General features: G+C 53.2%; 4 protein-coding genes across 4 annotated transcripts; 2 read left to right on the top strand and 2 right to left on the bottom strand.

The window, feature by feature from the left end:
• The first annotated feature begins 72 nt into the window (after positions 1–72).
• BJX67DRAFT_366344 (uncharacterized protein) lies at positions 73–1,169 on the top strand. Its single transcript, XM_071030389.1, has 2 exons — positions 73–626; positions 695–1,169. The coding sequence occupies exons 1-2, from the start codon at positions 303–305 to the stop codon at positions 776–778; spliced, it is 408 nt and encodes a 135-aa protein (XP_070881470.1). The 5' UTR covers positions 73–302; the 3' UTR covers positions 779–1,169.
• A 449-nt stretch (positions 1,170–1,618) lies between these two features.
• Positions 1,619–3,753, bottom strand: BJX67DRAFT_366345 (GABA permease). Its single transcript, XM_071030390.1, has 2 exons — positions 2,763–3,753; positions 1,619–2,634 (listed from the first exon to the last, which is right to left on the bottom strand). The coding sequence occupies exons 1-2, from the start codon at positions 3,511–3,513 to the stop codon at positions 1,841–1,843; spliced, it is 1,545 nt and encodes a 514-aa protein (XP_070881471.1). The 5' UTR covers positions 3,514–3,753; the 3' UTR covers positions 1,619–1,840.
• A 507-nt stretch (positions 3,754–4,260) lies between these two features.
• On the top strand, positions 4,261–5,465 carry BJX67DRAFT_296895 (lactoylglutathione lyase). The gene is made up of 2 exons (XM_071026898.1): positions 4,261–5,174; positions 5,254–5,465. Exons 1-2 carry the CDS (start codon positions 4,373–4,375, stop codon positions 5,430–5,432), a joined length of 981 nt encoding a protein of 326 aa, XP_070881472.1. The 5' UTR covers positions 4,261–4,372; the 3' UTR covers positions 5,433–5,465.
• Positions 5,466–5,498: 33 nt separating this feature from the next.
• BJX67DRAFT_385632 (Zn(II)2Cys6 transcription factor) lies at positions 5,499–7,219 on the bottom strand (the record flags this gene model as incomplete). The annotated part of the gene is made up of 3 exons (XM_071033906.1): positions 5,499–6,449; positions 6,528–7,007; positions 7,079–7,219. The coding sequence occupies 3 exons, from the start codon at positions 7,217–7,219 to the stop codon at positions 5,499–5,501; spliced, it is 1,572 nt and encodes a 523-aa protein (XP_070881473.1).
• Positions 7,220–8,083: the final 864 nt, after the last annotated feature.

Here is an 8,083-nt window from a genome sequence, read left to right on the forward strand (position 1 = left end):
ATAAAATTTCTATAAAAGAAACCACGATACTTAGTCGACCGTTCTCGTTTCCTCCACTTCTTCAAATCCTATAAACGACACCAAGGGTCACAGGATTCGCCGGATAGAGACTATACCCCTCCATCCTGCACCCACTCGCCGAACTCATCCGATCGAAGTCCGTCCGCTATCTCGACGCAGCTCAGTGAAGTCACTAGCCTAGAGTTTTCCTTTGGCCTAGAGCCACGTTCTCCGGAGTCGTCACGCAGAGAATCCACCCCAAGTCAGTCTGCAATACACTGAGTCCGAATTCGTCAGCGCTGATGAACATTTACCTCACCATGACTGATATACTGGCTCCTGAAATGCTTACGATTGCTGATGCTGCGGGCCCAGACACCAATAGGCTTGCTTGTTTCGAGAAACTTTGTCCGTTGAGTCGTCGCCTAGATGCTGAACTTCTCCTTCGATTGCAAGGCAGCGGCATTGTTAGCCTCATAATGCCCTTTGAGATTGTAGATCAAGATTGGCCACTCATTTCTCACCTTCTGCTCCCTCATACTATCGAATATTTGGCTGTCGATAACTTCTATTGTGAACTTTTGATGGCTAGTTCTAGCAATTCCCCGGAATTGGCTACTCCTGCAGTAAGTTCTGTCCCTTTAGCTGGGAAGCGGGCTGCTGCTTTTGAAGGAATCATGGCTGACTATTGCAGGATAAGTTCTCAAAGCTCAAAACTCTCACAATATACAGATCCGAGAGCAGTCAGGAGAACAACAAGGTTTGCCACTTGATTTAAAGCTGCGATTTGCAGGTTTTCCATTTCAAGGAGGAATGCAGAGTTCAGATGACTCAAACTAAGATATCCAAGCTTTCAGCATGCCGTCCATGGTAGCAAAATCTCAAGGCTCTAGTGCTGGCCATTCCCCGTTCTTCATCACGTTCAGCACGGACAAGGATGACCAGATGGGAACAGAGCAAGCCCTGGCCGAATCTAAAGGCGCTATGTCTTGGGATGGGAGATTAAGGAGCTTCAAATCCTAAGCGTCTAAGGAATGGTATCCGGTGCAAACAAACATCATCAACAGTTAAAGTTATATCAAAATTAGAAAATGCCGGGAACTACCGGTTATCGACGTCCATGGTTATCATGCTCTCGAGGGAACAGCTCGCCCCGGACTTGATCAATTCCGCGAAGGCCAAGCGCACGACAGCCGCGGCGTCTGATGGGGTGATGCTTTCCTGTAGAGGGAGGATTCGTTCGCAAAGCCATGGCTTGAGCGGAAGATTATCTGCAGCGCCGCGAAACAAGCTCTGCATGGTATGGAGATGGGTTGATATCAGACCAGGAATGACAATGTGGCCGCTGGGATCGTATTTCTGCTCCGGCGGATATTGGTGAAGCAGCTCATTTGTTCCCCCGATGTCTCTGATTCGATCAAGGTGCACTGGACTGCCTTACATCTTATTAAGGGTTTTATGTAAGTTATACTTCCTCTAGAAGCTTGCTTTCTAAGATAATCAAGTGTAAAAATGGCTCTTTAATATAAATACGTTACTGGGAGATTCAGATTCCCAAGCGCATCGGTAAGCAATCATCGGGATGAAAGTGGAAGAAGAATCTGAGTTGCTAAACTAGGGCCTATCTAGCGATATCTATACCTGCAAGTAAGCCTGCAATAGACCTTCACGTTGACCATATTAGGGAAGAGTAATTGAATGACTGAATCGAAATGAAAGCGTATTCAAGTCGACCGGCGCTTCAGCACGAATGACAAGCCTCATGCCACCTAATTCTGAAGCGACAGCTTGATAGTGTTCGAGTCCTTGAGGCAGTCCCAGGATGTAGGCCGCGAGTCCATCACAGATCTTCCTCCAGGATCGGCGGTCCGTGGAAGTGCTTCCGACCATAGCAGACGTACCATATCACGCTGATGCTTGCAAAGCCCGCAAACACCACGCTGGCATAGTTCATGGACGACCCGTTCACCGGTAATGCCACCGGCATGCAGAAGATGATGATCGAGAAGGCTATCCATACAATGCAGATCATATTGATGAGTAACCCGAACCTCCCCAGGGAGAAAGGAGAGTGTGCCACGGCGCGACGACCTCGAATTACGCTCACGAACACGGGAAGGCCGTACGAAGTGGAAAGGCAGATGGTACATACTCCCGTAAACGAGTTGAAGGCAGCCGACGAGCCAAAGTAGATGCAGGCGAGGAGGGCATTTACCACGGCAGTGAGGATGAGGGCCCAGACAGGAACATCCAGTCGCTTGCTGACGTGGCTCCAGATATGGTGGCCCGGGATAGCCTTGTCGCGAGCAAAGGCGTAGGTGCAGCGGGAGGCGGCAGTGACTGCGCCTACACCAGCGAAGAGAAGAACTCCCAGTAAGAGGAACAGGAGGCCAAAGCCACCCCCGGCGGAGCCGGTGACGGTCTTGAAGAGCAGCCCGATTGGCTGGCCATTGGCAACAGAGAGCAGCTCCGAAACGTCCGGAAGGACGAAAAGAATAGGAATCAAAAAGCACAGGCCGGTTATGCCTGCGGCGAGAACAGAAAGCACCAGACCCTTAGGGACCTCCCGCTGAGGGTTGGGGACTTCCTCGCACATCGAAGCAACCATACCGTAGCCGATAAGGGTATAAGCTCCTAGAAATTAATCAAGAGGTATCAGCGTCGTGCCAAAAAAACAAAAAAAAAAACCGTAGTAATACTCTAGGAACGTGGATCCCGAGTATTCTTCCCAGGCTCGAAGGCTGGAGGATCCGTCGACGTACCTTGGAGTAACCCCACGAAGAAAGCCCATCCAGACGGCCACCCAGAAGCTGAAGCGTCGTAGTGTGCAAATACGAAGTCGGCACTCCGTCGATGATCTGCCATGGTCAGCACCGTCACCATGATAATGACGACGGAGGCCACGGTCCAGTAGACGCAGACCTGATTCAAGGCATCGAGAAATCGTGTCCCCAACATATTGATCAGAACACAGATCAGCGTCAATGCCCAGAAGGTAAGGACAGTCTGCCACGCGGTTGGCACATAATGCTCATCCCACAGGGTGATAGCGCTTAGGATAACCTGTGCTCCGGAAAAGTTGATGCTCAGGGCCGCGGTCCAGTTGCCGACGAGTGTGAGCCAGCCATCGATCCAGCTGACCAGCGGCGCCCACCGGCGCGTGGATAGAATGGCGGACCAGTAGTACACGCCGCCAGCTGTCGGGTAGACGGCGCAGATCTCGGCCAAGGATGCTGCCGTGCACAGGGACACCAGCGACACCAGAATCCAGCCGTAAAGGGCCGTTACCGACTGCCCGTCTGTCAGGGATATGTACATAGTTGTCGAGATGCCCAACGGCACCGACATGATGGCGAACGATAGGCCGAGAATGCTCAGCATGCTCATATTCCGGGGCAGCTCAGCGGCGTATCCCAGCTGGGCAAGCGCCTGGTTGGCCGAGATATCTTCCGCCTGCTCCACCTTCTCCGTGGTCATGTTGTTACTGGAGCTGACGGTAGGGGACAGTGACATGTTGTCTTCGTCGGCTGGGGTTATGTCTTGCTGGAGAGATCGCGAGTTGGGCTGGGGTTTTGGGTTCGTAATGAGACCCAGGAGGCGGTCCGGGCTCTCAAATAAATGTGAAAAGATTCGAGGATTCCATCCAGCATCGAGGTTGCCCACCCTCTTAGATCAAGGCGATATCGCTTTCAGTGCCACAGATATCGCCCCCTCCATCCATGCCCGCTCCGCCTCTCTGGGGGGACGTCCACCGTCTGGCGGGGTTGTGATGCCTCCCATTCCCGAGGTTCTGGAGCGCGCTAGTCTTTGTCGGGCAGCATGCCGCCCTTATCGGCGCTGCCACATCGTCAGTCCCATGGCGTGGGCTAACCTTTGTCAGGTAGCACACCGCGCTTATCCAACTTTGCATCGTGACTGGAGGTCGTGTCCCATCGCAAATCCCCACGTCCCCCAGGGCTCTTCAGGGAACACACCGCGTTGGTTAACTTGCACGGCGGGTCCATCTTCAATCTCCGTCTCCGCATCTGCCTCTGGCGGACTCGAGCAAACCGCGAGCGAGGACGAGCAACATTATTCCAGGCATTGTCACTGATGGCAACGTAGATTCGAGGTCAAGCAACTCCACCTGCCTCTCCCGCCAAACACCATACCAACAACCTTAGGTCGGAACATTATACCATGGAACTAGTCTTCTACAGTGCTACTAGTAGTATAAATGGTCTTGTAAATCCCGCGAAGGGCTCTCCTTCCTTGGACGCCCGACAACTGAGTCTCCAGCCAATCCGGTTAGCTCAGTTGCCAGGAGAGACCTTGGACACCTGTTTCCCCTTCAGTCTTCTCTGAATTGCCTCCGAGTTGAGCCATTACACCGATGTCCAACATGGGAAACTTACGCGTCCCTGATCCTTCCAAGTGGAAGATGAACCACACCATGATCCGGGTCAAAGACCCAGCAAGGAGTATCGCCTTTTATCGGGCATTGGGTTTCTCATTGATAGAGAAACTTCCCATGCCAGGAAGCAAGTTCGACCTCTACTTCCTCGGCTTTGATGTCCAGGGCAAGTCACCCTCGGCCGGCAAGCTGCGATCGGACCGTCAAGGTCTGCTGGAGCTGACCCATAACTACGGAACCGAGCTCAATGAGACGTACACAGTCTCCAACGGGAACGAAGCACCGTATCTTGGGTTTCAACACATTGGAATCACGGTCGACGACGTTGGCCGGACAATCACCAATCTGCCGGGTCATTCCATCAAGGTCCTGGAGCGTTCCAAAGAAAGCCAAGCCCAACGACTCGCAAGCGACCATTCTCGGCAGGTCATTGTTATGGATCCAGATGGCTATTATGTCGAGCTCAATTCGAGACTTGGCACACCGATCAGCGCCAGCAGTACTGTTGGCTATAACTGCTTCAATTCCACCGGGCTCCGCATCAAAGACCCACGGATGTCTCTTCCGTGGTATTCGGACATTCTGGGTATGAGCATTCTCCAACAGGTCGAGTGTAATGGCTGCTCCATGTACTGGTTGGGCTATCTCGACAATGACCCTGAACGGCAGCTTCTCGAAAGAGAAGGGATGGTGAAGCTTATTTGGATACATGGTACCGAATTGAAGGAAGGTAAGGTATATCACAATGGCAATGACCAGCCTCAAGGCTTTGGACATCTTGGTAAGTCCACAGCTTCAAACGGTTCTCATTTATTCTCTCCCTTCGGAGTTTGAAGCTAATTAAAGGAACAACATAACAGCTCTCGCAGTTGACGACATCACTGCCGCATGCGAGTATTTTGAAGCTAAGAATGTAAAGTGGAAAAAGCGGCTGATGGACGGACGCCTGAAGTCAATTGCCTTCATCCTTGACCCCGACGAATATTGGATTGAAATCATTCAGAATGCTCGTATCAAGGAACCTTTGGGAGTACAATGAACTGCGAACTGCGAGTCATCATTGCCTCAGCATGAATGCTACCTTGGTATCGTGGTGGACGATTACCTATCCGAGCATGAATCGGCCCCCTGTTTCTATCATAGCCTCCACGATAGGGATGGGCCGATCTTGGTCGAAAGTGCGTATTCTCGACCAGATGTATTCCAGTAACAGTCGTGATCGAGTCATGTTTTGGAACTTGAAAGTTGCTTCCATATCCAGTAAATATCGTCGCACTGCGTTTCGGTGGTGTGGAAGGGTAGCATAGGACCCCAGAACCACGATAGACCAGCACATTGTGGTGGCGATCCACGACTGAGCCGGCAGGCTTTCAAGTAGACCAACGAATTCCGTCATGAGCGGCGCCATCTGGTAGTCCAGGGTCGACATTGCTCTATTCCTGAATGACCACGACAATGGCTCGCCTGGGTCATAAGACGCGGATACGGTCGCGACATTGCACCAGTAAGAGGTTTCCACCAGTATGGATGTAAGGGCTAGCTGCAGGATCCTCCCACTGACCTGGAAGGTGATGTCACTGCGGACAGGCGGCTCCCACAGTGACACCTTTGTTAGGAGTAATGCAGTTTTGGATTTTAGGGTAGCTGCCTCGCTTGACGACGAAGCTGCATCTGAGTCAGGTGTGAATATTGCACCTTGAGCGGTAGAAACCGGGTGGGCGAGAGATAGGGCTCTTGCTTCATGTAAGAAGGCAACAGCCTGGGGAATTAAGACAAAAAGTGCATCCGAACAACCGAGCAAGGCTCCGGTACAGCCGGATGAGATAATCTCCGAAAACACGACGTCGAATTCCTCGATAGTAGTCGGGTCACCCATGCTCGCCGGATCACAGATGCACGCGACAGCCAGGAAATAGGCGTAGAGCTCTCTGCCAAACACGACCGCAGTCTTGTAGTCCTGCGGGATGGTAGGCAAGGAGCCGAGGATGCCGGGAGCTAAATTGCGAAGCGCGGCTAAATGCTGGAAGGAGCTTTCGCTCTGACCCCCATTCGCAAGCTAGAAAGCGTTAGTGATGCTGAATATGGGAGCTGCCTCTTGGAGGATACAATGCATTGAGACGTGGGCTGAGCATACCTCTACACAGCAAAGCATAAGCATGGAGAGAAACACCTGTATCCCGGCGTCCTTGTCGCCGTGAGAGTACTGCGTGATGCCATACTTTAGGGTTCGGAGGGCCAGGCCCTGTTGCTCAAACAGGCTGACAGGAGAAACGTTGGAACCGGTGGTGGCGAGGTGAAAGGAACTAAACGCGAGGATAGAGTCGAGCAACATCGTCGAAGCATCGGCAATTGGGAGTAACGCATCGGTGAATGGCGTGTAGGTGCCGACGTGGGCGGATGCCATCTTCCCCGTGCGGTGTAGGTAGTGGTCCAAGAGAAACTTCGACTCCCGACTCAAATGGGCCGTGGCCGACAAAGCACCAGGGACAGATGATAACGCTGCTGGCAACCGCTTGGCCCGTGGCGGCGCAGGGTCGGACTCAGCGTTGGGCTCATCGCGCCTGCTCGACGCGTCTTTGGAATCCACCGCAAAGATGGACAAGGCAGACGATGGCTAAGGCCGCGCAGGACGTCAGTTCAAAGCAAATTCGGTTCCAACAGACAAACTTCGAGCGAAGAGCATACAACTCCCTTGCTTTTTGGACGGTGTCCCGCGGGCCAGACACAGACAAGGTAGTTTCGCTGGCAGGCCCTGCAGATGGGATTTGCCCCATCGCATTTCTTCTTGCGTGACTTACACGGCAGGCATCCGCCGCTAGGATGCATGGTGAACCTGCCTCTCGGGCCTAGGTTGAGAGCCTAGCTCGAGGAGAAAGATCTCGTGGGTATGTGGCAGACTGGAAACAGAGGGTCTGCGGGTTGCACAGGGTAGATACGGGGGAGATACGCTGGTGGGGGAGGCTTGCGCGATAAGAATGCGTGCAGGAGGCGAGACTCCTCGAGACTCCTCCCAGTCGTGAGTCCCTCGTACTCAATTCGCCCCGCACCACCTCGCGGCCGGCAGCAAATGGGGAACCCCGTCCGAGGCAACCATGGATCGTTTGCCATCTCCGGTCACCAGTACCGATTAATCCCCATTGCCCCTATGATGCATCTGTAGAAGACCATAAGCGGGGTCTTCCTATCTGCAGCCTACCCGTAGATTACACAATATGTAGGATAGTCTCAAATTAACCGTGAAAAGTCTAAATGGCAGAGTTTGTCCACTCTCACTTATCCGACTTCTCTCCAGCTCCGGGCACCATGTCCTTGCCATGCCTAAACACAAAGGACTTCCTGCCACCACGGGAGGTCCCGGGGGGGTGGGCGTCCGCAGAGTCACCGTGCCCCCCGCAGAGTCACCGGGCCGGAGTCCCCGGGACTCCGGAGTCACCGTCCTGGAGTTACCGTCCCCTGGAGGCACCGTGACTCCGGAGTCACTGTTCCCCCCGTGGAGTGACCGTTCCCCTCCAGAGTTATCATTGTGGAGTGACTCTGTTGCCTGTCCACCGCCCTTGGATTGTTATGATCTCCTATCGCGTCGTATCGCGTCCCTGTTCCATCTCCCATCCCCAACCCCGTCCTGGATTCGCAACCTCCTGACACCCATCCAGCCTCCCATCCACGATTCTTGGTTGCACTATACTAGTC

Source organism: Aspergillus lucknowensis (assembly GCF_044049455.1).
Source record: "Aspergillus lucknowensis strain CBS 449.75 chromosome Unknown BJX67scaffold_67, whole genome shotgun sequence".
In the NCBI taxonomy this organism is placed as follows: domain Eukaryota; kingdom Fungi; phylum Ascomycota; class Eurotiomycetes; order Eurotiales; family Aspergillaceae; genus Aspergillus; species Aspergillus lucknowensis.

Excerpts from the sequence above, each read along its gene's own strand:
- BJX67DRAFT_366344 (XM_071030389.1), top strand. The coding sequence starts at position 303 with ATGAACATTTACCTCACCATGACTGATATACTGGCTCCTGAAATGCTT. Across the intron at positions 627-694 it reads CGGAATTGGCTACTCCTGCA|GATAAGTTCTCAAAGCTCAA; the intron begins GTAAGTTCTGTC and ends TGACTATTGCAG.
- BJX67DRAFT_366345 (XM_071030390.1), bottom strand. The coding sequence starts at position 3,513 with ATGTCACTGTCCCCTACCGTCAGCTCCAGTAACAACATGACCACGGAG. Across the intron at positions 2,635-2,762 it reads CTTCGTGGGGTTACTCCAAG|GAGCTTATACCCTTATCGGC; the intron begins GTACGTCGACGG and ends ATTAATTTCTAG.
- BJX67DRAFT_296895 (XM_071026898.1), top strand. The coding sequence starts at position 4,373 with ATGTCCAACATGGGAAACTTACGCGTCCCTGATCCTTCCAAGTGGAAG. Across the intron at positions 5,175-5,253 it reads TCAAGGCTTTGGACATCTTG|CTCTCGCAGTTGACGACATC; the intron begins GTAAGTCCACAG and ends ACAACATAACAG.